General features: G+C 38.5%; 1 protein-coding gene across 2 annotated transcripts in view; it reads right to left on the reverse strand.

The window, feature by feature from the left end:
* The window catches only part of HTR2C (5-hydroxytryptamine receptor 2C), a 165537-nt gene that overhangs the window by 26538 nt on the left and 119932 nt on the right, over nucleotides 1-19067 (reverse strand). For both annotated transcript variants that reach the window (XM_082771127.1, XM_082771128.1), the window contains exon 2: nucleotides 12455-13097. In XM_082771127.1, coding sequence (XP_082627253.1) covers nucleotides 12455-12842 — 388 coding nt within the window. In that variant the 5' untranslated portion in view covers nucleotides 12843-13097. The remainder of the gene's footprint in view (nucleotides 1-12454; nucleotides 13098-19067) is intronic.

Genomic DNA, 19067 nt, shown 5'->3' on the forward strand with positions numbered 1-19067 from the left:
GTATATATATATGTACAATGATATATACTAAAATGAATTCAGCCTTTGTCAAATGTCTGCAATTATCATTAAATCATTTCCCTCTATTTAAAAAAAAATAAAAATGTTTCAACATACCCAAGGAAGAGTCTGTGTGGCCTCTGGCGTAGGGACCCAGAGGTGCTGCTGTTCTTCCTCCCAGATGAGGCTAAATTTGTCTGTGGGAAACACACTAGCTGTCTTCATTTGACTTGTTATCTTGTCAATCCACCTGGCACCTTTACAAAGCAGCAAGTTTCTCTCTCAAGTAGTTTATTGTCATAGGGTCTATATGTTTATATAAAATAATTCCTATTTTTTTTTTCTTGTTGTATTGTATCAATTTCTGATTTGCTACAAAACATGTAAGTTTTTATTTCTTTTCAACTAACCTCATAAAAGTTAATTACAATGAGGCAATGAGCTTACAGAGCTACTAGTGGAGCTAACAGGCTACCGTCATAAAAAGTAAACAAAGATTCATGCATTTTAAAGCACATTTAGCTTCACTGATCTAGAAGCAAATTGGGCATGAGAAGATTGCACTGACAGCATTAAAACCACTGCTGTATTTAAAGTGAGATTAGTTCTCCTGTAAAACAGAAATGTAAATATACACACTCTAAGTTTTGGGACCCTTAAATTCCTGTGAATTTAAAAACCTTTTATATTTTCAAAAAAAAAAAAAAAATAGCAAAAGGGTGAATTTAAAAATATAACTGGATCTACATCCTTATTTGCATTAAATAACATTTAAAGGTGCACCATTCAACATCATTCTAATGAGCCATACTTGAACATGCAAGATTTGTTTTGGATGGGCAATTCTAAAACTGTACTGTGTAGGCAAGACATGCCTGTCCAATTTAAAGTCTAAAATATGAAAAGTAGCTCCCTAAATGAATGCAGCATACATGCTGTGGGTAAATTAGAAATCTATAAGGCCATATATTCAGCTATCATAAGTAGGAATTACTCCACTGAGATCACAGAGTATTTTACCTTTTCCCTTCATCTTTCAGCAATTTGGAAGGAGGCTGAAGCTGGACTCCATTGGTCTTTTCTGCCACATTTGTAGAGGCTGCCAAAGAAATATCCTCACTGAGATGCCTGGGGAATATTTTACATGGTTAGCTCTTACCTAGGACTGCTTCCAGGGGGTGTTTTGGGGTAAGACTGGAAGTAATGCAGAAAACTTGCCTCCATTTAGCAAGTGCCCACCTGAGTCTCTGTATCAGAAGCCTGCTCTGCAACCTACTCTCCTTTCCAGTTACCTTCTGACTTTATTTCAGACCATAGCCCTTAAATAGTTTAGAGATGATGACTTGTGACTTCTTGCTGTGACAGTGGAAATACTAACAGATTTCCCTGGATAAAACTGCTAAGAAGAAGCAACCCAGTTTACTGAGTTTTGAAGGAAAGTTACAAGGCTCATCTACTTCTCCTTATAAAGTACAAAGGGACATGGAGGTTTTGCTTTTTTCACACTGCAATGTTAGAATTTTCTATTTAAAAACTGCTGCTTGCAGGAAAAGTTGAGGTTGGCAAAGATATGAATTTTGGATTGATAATAAGGTGCTCAGAGATTTGTCATGGCTTTCTGTTGCTACATGCTGTCACATACAGATCCTGGCTTCAGCATCCCAACAGCAGGCAGACCTGAAAGGAAACAGAATCTGGAAAATAGAAGATATGACTGCAATAGCTCTGTCTTACTAATACCTAGTAGCAAACAACAGGACACTGTGAGTCAGAAAGTCCTTTTAACTCCTTATTCCTGTGAGATCAAGAAACTCTCCTTAGAGTCTGTGATTTCATTTTTCTATTTGGATCATGCAAAATATGATTTATTTTTCTAAGATGAATTTGCTGCCTCTGCCTTTTTATTTATTTATTTAACTCCAATTAATCAACCAAACAAAAAATCTCAACAGTCTCAGCCAATCAAGGGCCCAGAGGAGATGGACTTTCTCTTCTTCCAGCAGGAAACAGAAAAGGAAAAAAAAAAAGAGGGAGCACCAACCTCACAAAGCCAACACAAAGGTTAATCACAAGCAGCTTTTTATCCCAAAATACATAAGCAAGTGAATGTCCATTGAAATACTCTTTAGGATCAGGCCCTGCAGACTGAGAGCAAATTTCAGGACTGAACTACATATTTTGCACTACACGATGTTATGTTATCTTATTGGTACTGGTGCCAGCTAATTTCTCTTACCTACAGGTGTCATAAAGTTTTAATGGGAGAGTTGCCCATGATTAGTATGATGGTGCTGAAAACTAATAAGCTGAAATGCCATGAAGGGACCTGCATTGCAGTGGTAGAGATTTTCTTATATTCAAAAGAGATCAGTTGTTTCAAAGAGAACATCTGGGACCCTTGTAGATGAAGGATGCTGCAGTAGTTGTGCCAACAGCAACAGCCATGACCATGCACAAGGAGTGTAAAGAGGGCTGGAGGATGCAGAGAGTACTCTGGAAAAAGCCCCAGGCTGTCTGAACTTGCTGCCAATGTTCTCACTGACTTCAGCATGGTCAGAATCTCCCCTACTATATTTTGTAGGAAACCATTCCCCAGATCCGAATCACGCAATGTTTCCCTACCTGAAGTCTGCTACAACTGATCACAATAAATGAGGCAAAAAAAAAAGTAATATTTAGAAAATAAAACTGAGGATGTTCTTTAGCATTCTTATTTTCTATTTTTCTACATTAAAAAGAAAAAAAATAAAAGAAAAAAGAAAAAGACTTCTCTTTTCTACTTGACAACTCACCAGCTCACCTTTAAGCTCAGATATACAAATTCATGCTTTCATGCAGCATTTTTCAGATTAACACAATTGATTTTGTTCAGGTCTTTCTGCAAGAGGCACCATTTACCAAAACGCCTGTCAAACCCCCAGGATAAATGATGAGCAGCATCCCTCACAACCTGTGAAAATTAGGGCCACAAGCACATTTGCCTGAAAGGAAGGGATTAACTCTGAGCCTGACAGTGCTGCAGTTTGCTGAGATTATTGAATAGTGCATGTGTGGATTGCTCACACCTGAGACCCAGCACCACCAGAGTGCTCTGGCCTGGGATGCTTGCACAGCCATTGACACCCTTGTGGTACAGCGGCTCTCTCAGATGTGCATCCCACTCTTGGGTGTGTACCCAGGAATTCTTATCCCCTCATTCTCTCCAGCAGGCTGACATTTAATTAAATCTATAACGAGGTGATTCAAAGGGTGTGCAACCAATAAGCACTCTAGCAGCCCAGAGAAAGCAGCTATGCAACCCTTTGTGTGACCAGGCTTCTTGATCAGTCACCAGAAACAGAAAATGTTGGATGTTTTTTGTGCTGTGTTCAGTTATTCCTGGACTGCACAGCCCAAGCTCCATGCACAGCAGCGTTATCCCCAGCAGATAGGAGGCTGAAGGCTCCACTAACTCATAGCAGGCAAAGTAACTGGTTACTTAACAGCCAGAGGTTAGGAGAAGCAAAAGAACATGTTTAAGAATGAGAAAAAAATAAATCTCTGTTGTTTCATCCTAAAGCTGGCATGTGGGCAAGATCCTCTTGTCAATGGAAATGAACACGGGGAGGATAATAAAAAATTTTGCTGCCTACACTGAGAAGAAGGATGAAGGCAACACTAAACAATACGCAGGCAGCACAGAGCAGAGAAATAACGAGAAAGAGGCAGTTGGTTAAAAAAAAAAAAGTAATCATTCTGCCTCTGTATCTGACAGCAGAAATCGGTCTTCAGAACCCCATAAATTGATGCTCCGCAATGTGGATTATAGGTGAGTTCAAATTTGTAACAGGGGCCTGGCACAAAATTTCCAGGCCCTACCCACAGCACATAAGAAGAGCAGCATTCAAACTCTCTTAAAGTTGTCATTGATTTATGTCAGGAAAATCTTTTTTGCTACATCACCCTGGTCCAGAGTTCAGCAGCATGGGAAACAAGATTAGAAACCTGAGGCCAGGGTTCCTCTGCTCTCCTGAACAATGAGGGAAGTCTCACTGTGTGCAAGCAAACCTGAGCAATGCTGAAGTGATGGGCCAGAGACTTGCAGGGAGCAGCTGAAAGATGCACAGTTCAGCTCAGAGTGGGAGCTTGGACATAGCTGTCTTCGTTGCTATCAGAGACAGATGTGGTGATCTCCTTCCTTGGAGGATGGCACTTGCTGATCACAGAAACTGGGTTCTTGTTAACACAGGCTCTGGAGATTTGGCCAGTTTATAGCACATGCCTGCATTTATTTTCATTCAGCATTGGAATAAACATAAGAACTTTTGAAGATTTATGAAAAATAGAGTTATGTTAAAATTAAACATGTCCAAGACTGAAATTCTACTTTATAGATCGAAATAGCTATCAATAGATTGATATGCCTTAGTGATTATGTTAGTAGAAATGTTTTTAATTTTTGTACAACAGGTCACTGTGAAGCAGATAGAATGGGACTCAGATTCACACACAATGAAAAAATATTTCACCAGCAATGAGAAAAATCCTATTTCTCTTTCATCTTCCCAGGAGAAATGCCATAGAAATGGATATACTTCTGTAGAGTTCTCAGTTTTGGCAACAAACCATATTTCATTTAAAAAAAAATATTGAGACAAAAGCATTCAGAGCGGCTCTAGCTGTCATGACACACTCGCTTGGGAAGCTATGCATTCTCCAGAGCTGACAGGACTCCTGAATACAGGGTTCAGCAGGCTGATTTGGGTATGACAACCCGGAGAGGCCCTTCCTTGCTGCCTGCTCCTATGCCATGCAAGGCATCAAGTGGTACGCAGCACAACAGAGACCAGGCTCCCCTGAGCTACAGCAAAGCAGGAAGAGGAGAGAGGCAGCTTCCCCAAGTGAAGCATTCACTTCCAGAGCACGTAATGAATAACAGCATTCATTTTCAAACAGAAAGCGCATAGAAGTACACCTTGTGCAACATAACCTTCATTCCTGTAACTGGAGTTAATGAAGCCTTGCCGAGAGCCCAGGAGGGACACTTGTGCATTCATTACAGCCGGTTATTAACAACCAGTTCACTTGTCCTACCTTGGGTAACAGATGGTAGTGCAGGCAAGATTGATATTAAAACATCATGGAGGTTGTCTGACAGTTATGGTTGGCTGCACCTATGCACTGTTGCCCCACAGTACTTGTCTTGACTTTGGCCCATACACGTTGCACACAGCAGAGAGCACAGCCCAGGCGGAGGCTTGTTGTACTCTGCTCACACAGGCTGGAGGATAGACTGGAATCATCCTGCCAGATAAACACAGTAGAGACTGCAGACACAAGGAACAGCCCACAATCCACCGCAAGGCTCATTCGGTATGGGGCCAAGGAACTGCTACATAAACTGCACAGGGGAAAGTTGGTCTTGCTCCCACCTTTCTTGTGGCGCACAGGATCTCTGAGGATACAGTTCAGACCGATGCTTGAGGTGCACTACCAGCAAGCGCTGTCAGCTCCTCTCCCTTCTATTATTCTGAAATATATTCCTGACTGTCACAGCCCGCTTGCCATGATAATGTTTCTTCTCACTACAAATATAGCAGATGCTGTTGCTGCAGCCTGCTCAGAGTAAGGTCAGCTGAGGAAGGGAAACATTTCTCCTGAGAGAGAGAAAAGAGCTTCAACACAGAAGATTTAGAGTGGATCCCACAAAATTATTTAAGAAGAATTTACAATGCAAAGTTTTACTGAAATCTGAATTTTTATGGGGCTGGTTCCTGTTATATTAAAAGTGACAGGCCTTCTAAATCTGTCTGTGAAGCTGCAACATGCACAGAAAAAAAACAGCTCAGTTACCAATTACCATCTGCCCAAAGAAGTGATGGCAGGTCAGACATTGAACAGTGTTATAATTTTATCTACTAGAAGAAAGCCATATCCTGCAGATGTTGCTTAGAAGTGATACAAGACTACTTTCCAGAGGAGCTAGGAGCATTTCTTGCTCTACTCAGTTTCAGGTTGAGAAGCTGTTCATAAATTCAATCTAATCCAAACTAATGTTTTAACATCATTTTTAAAAAATGTCCAAATGAACAGTTTGCTTTGCAGGCAGCAAAGACTTATTTTCATTGTATTTATACAATTTATTTATGACTTGTTTCTTTGCTTGAAAGCATTGTAACCAAAACCCTGAATTGTCTCAAAAGGATAAACTCAGCAGAAAGAAAGCCAAGATACAAGCTTGACCAGGAAACTTTTCAATTACTTTCCTTCCTAGGAAATTCACTGTCCGTGCTCTGTGTCTTGTTTTAAGCAACACAGCAGCTGCTTGCCATGGAGACATCATGGTGGAGCTCAATAGGACTAAAATGGAGCCTGATGGGACTAAAACTTGAAAGAGACTTAGAAAGGAGCATATGAAGAAGCCACTTCAGTTAAATGAATGGGTGCTTACTCAGACAACAGAACAATCTGTACAGTCGTTAACAGTGAGATATTATTTCACTGAAAATGAAAACAAGTTTAAGTCTCTTCTTTCTCTATCAGGGTGTAGCTGTGCCCACAAAAATATCTTTTGTCACTTAAATGCATCAATAAAAAAATACATCCAAATAATGAGGAAGAATAACAGAGGACAAGAATAAGTTAAATTCCTGTGACTATTTTTAAAAACAATTCAGCATTAGTAAAAGCTGCAACAAAATGACTATGAAGTACTGAGGAACACTACTGTCTTTATTTCAAAGTGCTTTGCCCTGCTCAGATGATGCCACTTTCCCCACTAGCCAGGCTTCCACTCTTTATTGTGTTAAGTCCAATCAAAACCACAAACAAGATAAAAAGGCAAAAATAAGGTATGAATAATCTCTGATGAGATCAGAAATGAAATTAAAAAGAAATGAATGTGTATGGAACAAAGCCAGCCCTCGATTTATTGATTAAAAGCTAAAGACTCCTACTGAAAATGTTTTGGGAAGATATTGATGGTAATACATGTGACCAAAGTCAAGCACTGCTCAGAAAGGGCATGTAGAATCACTCCCTCCTCTTGCCAGATATTGTCACCCTCTCCAGTCATGAGCTGGTTTGCTGATTTCAGCTCTTCAGCTCTGATTCTCACTTGACCAGAAGCTATCAAGTTAAAGTTAAGTGGGGTCCTACTGCAATTTCTAAACATGATCAAGAACAGTGTCATCACAAGCATGCAATATTTTCAGGGACTTTGGAAAATCCTACAGGTTAACATTTACTGCCTCAAGACCATCTCTGGAGGTCTTTAAAAGACGTTTAGATGTTGAACTTAGCGACATGGTTTAGTGGAGGACTTGTTAGTGTTAGGTCAGAGGTTGGACTTGATGATCTTGGGGTCTTGAGGTAGACAATTCTGTGATTCTGTAATAAAGATATTTTACAGTTAGGATACAGTATTCAACAGAGAGTATCCAGGAGGCTATTCAGTATTTGTTGTTGTTGTTGTTGTTGTTTTTCCCCACACTCTAACCAAAATTTAAACCTTGGGTAGCAAAAGGGAAGCTTTTACACGGATTCAGGGCATACCATACAGGGTTAGCTTTCCCAGCAGAAACACAGATATGCCACAACTTAATCCCATTTGTCACAGTACGTAAACAAGCAATTGTTAACAGGGAGAAAATTCAATAGCAGGATACTCAATATCTGAATTAAATTTTGGTATGTATGTGTATATATATATATATATATTTCTGGAAAGTGAGGGAACAATGGAACAACGAGGAAGAATGTTTTCAGATTTCACAGAATTATTGTCCTAGCTTCAGCTGACCCCATCAGTAGCAAAGCTGAGCATGGAGCAGTTAATACTGGCAGTAATGCAGGCAGTTAAGCCAGCTGGAAAGGGAAAGGTCCCCCTCCCCCCTCCCCATTCTCCCCAGAGTGTGTGAATGTACAGTTAGCAGATATGGCAAGAACTGATGGGATGTTTCTCCAACAGAGGGAGGTGCCAGGAGTAATGTGACCCAGGGAGGACAATGTCAAAGCAGTACATCAAAGTGACCTGTTGGAGCCCAGGTCATGGACACAGTGGTCAGGACCAGGTCTCAGATGCTTGATTTACCATTTTTCCAGACCACAAATGGATTTTGAACACAAATTGTTACATTAAATAATAGGCTGATCTCACCAGTTTGATATGTCAGTCATAAACTGATGACTAGATTAGAAAATAAATAGCTGGAACTAAGCCAGGAATTTGTCAGCGGTGGGAGATTGTTAATTAATCCAAGAGTGCCACAGTCACTAGTGTATACATACAACTGCAGTAGTTTAACTCACAGCTATGAATACACTAAAATACACTAAAGGTATTAAGGAAACCTGTAGCTGGTTGACAGCAATAAATACTAACCCATACCTTGAGAGTTATTACTAGAAATCAATAGAAAAAATAAAATAATAAAAACACACAAACACAGAACAACAAAACCACCACAGTGCAGATGTCCCCTGCTCTTGCATCAGCACATTGCTCCATGCTGCATCTTCAGAAAATGACAGGTATCATCAAGGTGTTTGGTATGCCCTGGTTCTGCCAAGGCTACTTGCATTACAAGCACTCCATGTACACTGTCTGTCCTCTCAGATATTGACTGCATCCAGTAACTTATTCAGCGACACCTTGTCCTTGTCTCACCTGATCAGGTCTCTCTGCAAGATGTTTGCTGCTAATAGCAAGTGCCACCACAAAAGGGCAGAACAGGGTCAGGCAAAATGAGATGGCAGAGCAAGCTGTTTGACTGACAGCTGTTCTGCTTCCCTGCTCCCTTCCATTTGCAGAGGGAATACACAGAGAAGTCTGCTGCAAGTGCTCAGCACATCTCTGTCACCACATAGCAATGATGATAATTAGCAATAATAATAATAATCTGGGTGTAGAGCTGCTCCAGCAGTTGGTGCTAATGGATGCTGCATCTAATAGCAGCCTTCCTGGAAACTGTGTTGGGCCACCAGGATTACACTGTTTTTTTTTTTTGTTTGTTTTGTTTTTTTGTTTTTTGTTTGTTTGTTTGTTTGTTTTTTTATTCTCAGAGAGAAGAGAGAGAAGAGTGAAGCCTGGAAACCTGAAGTCTCAGATGAATGTGCTAGCCATTTGTTGGTCAAAATGGCAACTTGTTAGCATCTGTTAACCTGTTGGTCTAGATTCATTAGAACAAACGAAGTTTAATACCTTCTGTAATTGCCAATACAAAGAGACGATGGGTGTTGTCTACTAAAAGTAATGAAGGAATGCAAGAGAAAGATCAGACCTTCCTTTTCTTGCCCGTAGCCACTCCATATCATGCAAACCTGTCATTGCTTTTTGCTAAAACACCCTAAGGAGCAGGTCTCCATTTGTTGTCAGAAGTTCCACTACTAGCAGAATAGCTGATACCCTCACAGGTCACACTAATATTTTTAGCTACATCTGAAATTTCTCCATTGAGATTAAACACTGCTTTAATTTCTCATTTACTCTTCCTGATGCATGTTCATTAATTAACAAAGTAATTTGTTTAATTCTTTAGGAATTACATGCCATGGAAAATGTTCCAAGTTGTCAAAAGCAAGTCATCTATTAGTCCAAGACATTTAAGAAAGACTAATTGATAAATATATCAGAGCACAGACTAATTGGTGAAAAATCCAGAATAATGTATCCTGCCATCACTTTCTTTGTAATAAGGATCTGAAATTAACTGACAACTTGATTTTTACTTCTTAAAAAAAAAAAAAAAAAAAAAAAAAAAAAAAAGACAAATACAACAACAAAAAACACACTAAAAACCAGAAATCTTTGTGGATGGTGTCTATTCAATTTTCTGGTTATGCTTCAAGTGAAGTCTACTTCATTAATCTCATTAAATGAAAATTAAGGAAATGAACCCACTCTGCAAATTAGAATTTATCATTGGGATTCAGAGAGCTGATGTGGAAACTTAAAAGCAACTTAATCACTTGTCTATTTATTACATATATTTTTTAAGGTTACTTTCTGATTACATAAATTAAAAGTAACTTCTCCAAATCTGGAAGAGATCTATTGCATACACTTCCCCATACAGCAGCTTTTGAAGAGGCTGGTGCCACAGTGTATAGGCTGTAGAGAATATACAGGTCAAAATACACAGAATAAAGATGACTGAACATTCACAATTACGCCTCGAAGACATGTCTTTAGCCCCAGACACTCTCAGAAGAATTCTGCTCAAGTATGAATATCCCCTCTCCTGTCCCCTCCCTTAATCACTGGTATTGGTTTGTGTGCTACCACAGTAAACAATACAAAACCTATTAAAGTATTTGTATAACTTTTCTTGACCTCTAGCATTTTGTAAGTGTGATAAAGCCCAACATCCTCCTGGCCACTGTGGTGTCTAAAGTGCTTGCAGAAGAAGGACCAACTTTCTAAAAGGTATAACTCCAAGGAGACTAAGTTAAGAAACTCTGTGTTCCACAAGAGACAGATTTTGTCCTCACAACCAGCACATGTAATGGTGGAATGATACAACTTATGACAGACTCAGGAATAAGTGGACAATCTGCAGAGGTTAACAAGTTTCACAAGATTTCCGGAGGCTCACTTCCATGCTGCACTTTCCCAAAATGGAGCTTTTCCTCCTCCCCATGCAAAGCCTGAATGTGGTAGCCCAGCAAGGGCTACCCAGGCAGCCCAAGGGAATGCTGCCAGTGACAAGCACAGTTCTGACAGTCCATGGCTCCTCTGAGGTAACAGCAGCTATTCTCGTTTCTCACAGTATTTCCATAGTTTTTCCAAATAAAAGCTTTGCAAAAGTCTACTTAGTGTGGTATGCCTGCAGAGAAGTGTTTAGGCCACCACCAGCTAATATTAGTGCTCTGGTAGGAAAAAAAAAAAAAAAAAAGAAAAAAAAAGAAATAGTTGCAATTCGTCTTCAGGTCAATGATATTTACTTGCCTATAAATATGTAGCATGCTTTATACCTTTAAATGACCTTAAGGAATAATTTTTGAGGAACAACAGAAAATCTATTTCCATTAGTTTCCCAAGACTCAGAAGGTATGTACGTATGTGCATCACTTCCATAAATTTGCCTTTTTAGAGTCACTGGGTAACCCAGAATTTATGCAAGTGCAGGTCAATCAAATAATTCAGTATTTATATGCCATCTTTCAAGCTCCAGAGAACCAGAGGAAAATGCTAAAAATAAAACACATGTGTTGTAATTTGCAGAAGATTTAGAGATGGAACTATTCTGACAGTCCAAAATAAAAGGCTTTATGCATAAGAACTCAATGGCTAGGTCTGTATCTAAATCACATATTGATTTAACTCACTGTAGACAAGTTATATAAGCTTTGGAATAATGTATGCTTGATCAATGTGTTTTAGAAATGAATCTCTGTCCAATTTAATCATTTAGGCAAGTGAAGAAGTCACATAAATATCCCTACTTTTTACTTTATAGGACAGTAAACCAATTTCTAATCAAATCAGTAAGTAAACAGCATTATTTATTTCCAAGAAATATCAATATTACAATACTTTTCAAAGAAAATCTGAAAACAGACTTCAAAAATGATTAAATGCTATATATTAAATGGACACACACTATCTTGATACATGTATATACAAACATGATGATCAGATACAGAAACAAATGCAATATCCCTTTGTAATATACACAAGCAGGGAGTCCTAGGATTCAGAGTCTCAGACAGATAAGAGAGTTGGATGTGGTGGATGTTTCACTCTTCTGAAATTCTAACAGTGGTCCTATACGGCACTGTTGCTCTAACACAGTGCAGGAAAAATGCCTCACTGCAGAGCAAATGCACTGACCCTAATACAGGAGGGAAGGGTCACACAGCAACAATGAACACGTATACATGTATATCTCACAGTTTTAAAACAAAGGAAGTTGTTCTCAGGTTAGGGGAAAATTGAGGCACAGAAAGGCAAAATGACTCCCTGTAAGGCACAATGCAAGCTCAGCTCAGGTAATAAATACCAAGAACATCTGAGTGCCAAATCTACCAGTGCAAAACTCCTTTCTAAGTTATTGCTCAAATCCCACTGATGCCAGTGGGATTCAAGCTCAAGGACAGACTGACCTGACTTAGAGCTGGGTCAGCTATGACCACACACACAGCCTTCCCTGGAGCTCTTGGTTGCTAGCTAATTTTGGGACAGATCAATGGAGAAGGCAAAAAGCTGACTCAGTGCTGCAGCTTCTCAAGGTGGTCTTGGCAATAAAAAACAACACTGATACAGTTCACAGTTTATTCCAGCAGCAAGGAAACAAGCACTGCTCCTGGCACTGCCCTGCCCTCACCCAGCAGAGCCTGACCCTTATCAGAGATCCATGGCCAAGTCTACACTGATACAGCTACCAATGCATGATAAACTGGGCAACGCAGATTGCTGCAGCCTCAGGGGTGCCCTGTGAAAGCATACAGCTGAAAAAGGAGGGAAGCCACTTACCGTACAGGACTGCAATGAGCGACACGGGCATGACCAGGATACCCACCAGCATGTCTGCCACTGCCAAGGACATCAGGAAGAAGTTTGTGGCGTTCTGCAATTTCTTCTCCAAGGACACAGCCATAATTACCAGTATGTTCCCCCCAATGGTAAGCAGAATGATGACCAAGATCAAGAGGGCCGGCCAGTTCTTCTCTCTCACCGACATCCGAGAGACTTCGCCCTTCTCAGAGGCATTAAGAGGATCAGATGTAGGCAAACTCTGATTCAGAGTCAAATTGCTGCTTAAAGACCAAGCCATGAGACCACCATGCAAACTAAAATCCAGTGTAACAGACACTGTTGTCAAGCTGAGTAATATTCCAGTGCTACTTAAAGTGCTCATCATCTGGTACTGCTTAATCTGTCTCTTAACTCTTCCTCAGAGATGATGCCTTTTCCAAAGTTTGGGTCCAAATTAGATGTCGAACTTCACAAAACCTGAGCCAGAAAATCATTTGATCTTCCATTGTGAAACAAACCATACAGAAGTTAATGTGGAGCTCTTCTAGTTTCCTTGTATGAAGCAGAAGGTGACCACTGACCAGCAACCTTCAGGGAAAGTAGACTTCGCAATCTCCAGCAGATTTCCAGGTCCACCATTCTGAAAAGGAAAGAAAAATTGCATCCTTCACTGAAATCGCAGTGTACGAAACACCTTTTTTTTTATTCCCATGCAAGTGACATTCTTATTCTCTCTCTTCCTGCTGGCTAGGATGTTCTACAGACTGCAAGTAACTTATCTTATGGGTACAGACTATGCTTACAATCATGAGGGAGAGAGGAAGAGAATCACATCAGTGTGCTCTGGCTGGTTAAAAGCTGATTATCACTAATTAAATGTTTTGTGAAACCTGCAAAGGCAAATATGAAGAGCAAAATATGTTTCAATTGATAGCCACTTCACAGATACTCTGCCGCTGTGTAAAATAGTAATTGCTTGAAATTCCAACCAATCCAGATAGCACAGCCAAAGCACTGCGTAAACCATCACCTTAAACGGAAATGTTTAAATATATTTTGCTCATTTTGAGATAAATAACAGGTGTTGTAAAAACACTCAGATATAAGTGATTAACTGACATAATAATAAAAAACATAGTTAGTATTTTACTTTGAAATAAATGGTATATAAGACCCAACGAATATCAGGTAACAGTATACAATGCTATGTTGTCAATCTCTCCAAATAAGCAGATAACATAAATGCATGGAAGAAAAAAGACAAACTTTCATAAGAGCTGAGCAGATATTTCTGCTCTTCTTTCCCGTGCTGCTGTGCTGATCACTGGCAAACAGAGTCCCACCAGCCTGCCCAGCAGGAATACTGCCCAGCAGGAAAGTATCAGCTACTTTGTCAGGCTGCAGGATAGATTTCCTCCAAGTATCTCACATGATTTTTGCTTCTTCACAAGTTAGTTGACAGAAAAGGCAAGTCAGATGATCTCTGCTGACCGCCTGTGTAATACAAGCCAGTAAGCATCACACTGCTGCCTCTGAAGGAGTCCATTAGCCTCATCCATTGACCTAATTCAGCAAATTAAACATATTCTTAATAGCAGGTAAATACTTTACAGCCACTAACATTGAGGGGATTTATCCCCAGCCCTGGTTAAATCATATCCTCAGGAAAACAATTGTTTCAACTGCTAATACTGTAAAAATGATGAAAAAAAACAGCTTTGTTATTCATTTCCACCACATCAGAAGCAGGATCCTAACAACGGGAAGAACTGTGTAGTGCACAGAATAGGACTAAAAGCACAGAAGAGCTGCTAGTACAACAAGAAAACATACACTGAATGGAAGAAGATCAGTAAGTAGAATAAAACATGTAATTTCATTTCTCTCAACTTTTTGTGTAGCCCATAGCGAAAGAGCTATTGTATCACTGCTTAATAAATAAATAAAAGGCAGATTTTAGCTCTTGAATACATTATTTTATAGACATGTGAGACAGCAGTTTGCTATTCAGGGATCAAAAGCTAAATGTAATTTATGGGATTACATTAGTTTTTATGTAAAATAAGAAGCGCTTAGAGTCCTATAATAAAATGCTTAACATTCATGGAGGTTTTGGAAACTTACTAATGGGCTTTATGCAGAAAAACATTTCTCAAATGAGCAGTGTGTACAACGAACCCAGATTTGCTTCAGCATTATAGTTAATTACTCCCGAAGGGTCTCTAAACCTCATATTTAGGAAGAAGTTTTGCACTATGTGCACAGAAAATAATTTTGCAGCTGCACATGCAGATGAATTAGCAAGTAGTCACTGGACCATTTCTTTTTCCAACTTCTTTAATCTAAAAATTAGTCTCCAGAAAGCTTCAAAATCCATGAGTATTTTTTTTTCATAACCCAGCTCTCACTTTAAAATTCTGAACAAAACACCCTGTTTTCCCAAATCGTCTTTCTGCAGCAAAGGAGTAACTGGCAGCTTTGTGGCACCTGCGTTTCACTGTGTGGGCCACCCCTAGTAAAATCAGTGGGAATTTCTGGGACTCCAAAAACTCTCTTTGGCTCTGTGATTCTTGGACACTCCCAATCATGTCACATTAGTATTTTCGCAGGACAAGCAGAAAGTTCATGACCAAACTTGATGATATGGTCAGGACAGTGGGACACTGAGCTTTGGTCTCACTTCTTCCTGGGTAAGAAGTTTTGGAGAAGGCAGCACTGTCACAGCTCTCACTGGTGTGAATGAGCTCGATGCTCCTGGCAAGTGTTAGTGGCGGCTGGCAAAAAAGCATAGGCAGGGAAATGCCTTAAATCTATGTAAGATCAGATTCCTGAATTAAAAATGTCTAATGTTATAAATGCTCAGGGCTGAAATCTGAAAGGTCAGTCTCTCATGTATTTCACAAATGTATTCTCAATAATGCTTTCTTTCATTAGTGATGCTACATCACAGCAAGAGTTTCATATATAGGTAGTAAGGAGTTAAAAATCATTAGGCAGAATCATCATTTACTTAATCATCAGTTATATTGTTAAAAATAAAACGTATACTATTTGGCTACTAATGTGCCAGCAGGATGGAGTTCAAAAAATATAGTAGTCACCAAATAGATTTTACTTTGAATTAATATTCTCAGGAGAATACCTGTTCTTTATCAGGAAGATAAAGATAAGAAAGGGAGACTTCAAAACTCATTTGTTTGTTCTAAACAAGCAGCTTATCAAATACACACAGAGACAGACCTTTAGCGAAATGCTTTCTACACAAAGTGAGTTCTGCAAATCCAGTACACACTAACTTCTCAGCAAGAAAACTGCTTTTTCCAAAAATTAAGATTTTTCAATAATCCTCCCCCACATGCACACTCCTCTCAGTAGTTAAAAATGTACACGTTTTACATGCAAGAATAAAATGCTTTGATATTCAGAACCTAAATTTTTGGAATTAGGGGTATAACGATAAAAATGAATCTTAGAATCCAAATTTCATCTTTTCTATTAAAATGAATTATGAATTCTTTTAAAAGTTGATCCATTCACCTATTATTTGGAGGGATTCATGAAAAGAATCATTACTATTTTTTGTGCCAATACAGAATTAGCAAACTAGGAGAAAATCATGAAGACACCTAAAAAAGCATATTTCCAGGTGCACTTATACTATCTGATGTGCAATACCTGGAATAATCTATACATATGTAGAAGAGGTGTAGAAAAGAAGCAATGACACTAGCCTTATCCTATAGTCACCATATTTCCAGCTGACGTGAATCGAAGACTGACTCTGCTCTGTATGTCACCTTGTCCCCGTCAGTACTCAGAAATGGGGTGCCAGCCCTTGCTCCCCCTGACAGCCACCCCTGGGTGCAACCAGGTCACCCCTCCTTAAGAAATGGAGGAAGAAAGAATCATGCTTTCAATGGCAGAAACAATTTCTCGAACCAGAGCAATATCACCTCTCACTGTGACTTTCCCTAAACTGAGCCATCATCAGGTCTAGCATAAAAAGTGTCAGATCTTCACCTCTTACCTTGCCATAAACAGAAAGAAAAACATTAAATGGAGAACAGGTGAATTGTAAGTCTTAGCTTATTTTCAAGAAAAACTTTCTACTAGCATCCATATCCCTATCAAGTCTTATTGATCCCCCTTTTTTCTATGTTGCCTTTATTTATTGTTTCATTTTCAGTTTTTCTGGCTGCAGAATTATTGTTATTCATCCCAGAATAATATCAAGTTCTCTAGTAGCCAGAATACCCAGAGAGAACATCAGGATAATGAGGGTTTTCAAAAGTAGTATAGATTTTATCCAAGGCTACAATGGTTAAAATAAATAAATAAATAAATCTTTCTCAGTAGCCTTAAATGACGTATTTAACCTATATTCATTTTAACTAGTGATAATGGATATTTGACTACAGCAATTTTAAAGATTGGGCTCCACCTTCAGAATTAACCACCTTATTGGTACTTTTTTATTTTTTATTTTTTTTTTTAAGCAAGGTTTCTGGCTAGAAATCAAATCATTAACTTTCTTTTTCATTGCATCCCTTAGTCTCCACAAGTTAAAACTTTATGACTAATTCCTTCAGCTACAACCTTCTAAGCACATTGCTGTAGTATAAAAATAATTCACGTTTTATTCATGAATTCTATATATATTTAAGGAACATCTCCATAATTTTAAAATAAAACCTGCCTAACACAGATTTTTTTAATAGCTAACTTTAAAGCACATATGCTAAATTTTGTGGTCAATCATCAATTTCAGTTCAATCTACTACTGACAGTCCTAGGATAATAATTTAAATATTGATCTAAGCTGAATTCTCATTTGTTCTTCTCTTGCAGTTTGATAGAGGTGAGTAACGATTAATTGGGGCAGATTTTTCTTTCTTTCAGTCTTTAAATCCAGTTTAGAATCAAATGAAGCTAAAAAACCAAACAAACAAACAAAAAACCACCAACAACAAAAACAACATTTTTGTTTCCCTACTATCAAAAAGACATGAATTATTCAAAACAAGAGTTGGATATGCTGAAGCTTTCAGATACCCCAGAAAGTTAAATCAAAAGGAAACAAATGCTATGGCAGCTCCTAAGTCTGTAGTGGTAGGGAACTGGGGGGTTCACTCACCTTTGGGAGTGTTTACCACTATTACTCTGTCACTGAAAGGAAGAAATAGAAAACAAAATCTAACTTTGTTGGAATAAAAATGATTCTTTTTCTTTGAATTAAAAGCATTCATCTTTAGCTGTTTTACCCTTCCAAGCTCTTTTTTTTTTCTTTTTTTTTTTTTTCCCTGAAGAAAATCAGCTGTCTGCTGAGAAACTTGAGGCGTTCAACAGCCTCCAGCCAACATCCTGCCTTGTCTGGACAGACCATGGAGCTCCTCAGCAACCATATATCATATATACTCCAATTCTCTGGGACTCCTAGCTCGATTGTTAACAAAATATATTTGAAATCAGGTAGGAAATTAAATATTTAGCCTAAAAAAAAAGAACCAGCAGTCTCATGAAGACTCGGAGAGGAGAATAATATGTTGATTCATAGGTAGCATTGTGGTAAAAAAGAGAAGTACTTCATGATCAAAAGTGATGACTTTTACCAGTTTTCTCCCGACAAGGAAAAATAAGCATTGTTCAGGGGGTTATCAATGGCAAAAAGACCATATGTGAGCAAAAGAGATTTTTATTTTCTCCTCACACTATAGCAATATATACTTCTCTGAGCCTCATTCATGTTTCATTGGTAAATAGATGAAAGTCCACAAATTGTTCAAGATCAAACATGTTTCTAAACTAAAAGTTTTTCTTCAGCCTTGGTGTTGATGGTAGATCTCGACAAGGTTAAAAATAAAACTGAAGTTGATTAAATTGAGCTGCAAGTACCACAGTTTTTGACAGGAAAACAGTCGCAGGTAGTTCACAGCTATCTGAGCCAGACAGTCAGCTGATAGAAATTGTTATAGCTCTATGAAGTCCTATACAAAATGGCAAATAATTAAAATGGTATAGCAGGTTGCACGGCTTAGGCTCAAGAAAGCAAATTTAAGACTTCGTTCTTCACCCTTAATTCCGTATTTCCTACTATTTGCATACTTACCTTTTCTTTTTTTTTTTTTTAAGCAATGCTAAATTCATTTTCATTTGAACAGAATTCTGTATGTTAGGCATTTGCAACTAACCTTACTCCTTTTTGTAGCAGCACAAAACCTCGTAACTATTTCTGAGAGTGCAGCAAGAAAATCAAAACCTAATGATTATTCTGCAGATACCCACTTCAAAATGAACTGAAGATGAAGTCCAAAGTAGTGCTCATGCCTATTTTTAAGTATTTAAATACTTCCCAGAGCCACTATTGAACTGGGGACCATATTACTAGCACTCTGATTAGCATATGGACTTTCGTTCCAAAGAAATATATGATACACCCTTCGCAGTTTTGCAAGAAATTCTGGAATTTTTCCCAGTAGGTTGTGCGGGATAAATCAGTGTAAAAAATAATAATAATAATAATAAATAAAATAAAATAAAATAACAAAAACAAAACAGTAACAAAACCTTAGGGAAATTTCCTCAAACATAGTTTTTTACCACTGTTTTTTTA

This window comes from Aythya marila (assembly GCF_965140915.1).
Source record: "Aythya marila genome assembly, chromosome: 13".
In the NCBI taxonomy this organism is placed as follows: domain Eukaryota; kingdom Metazoa; phylum Chordata; class Aves; order Anseriformes; family Anatidae; genus Aythya; species Aythya marila.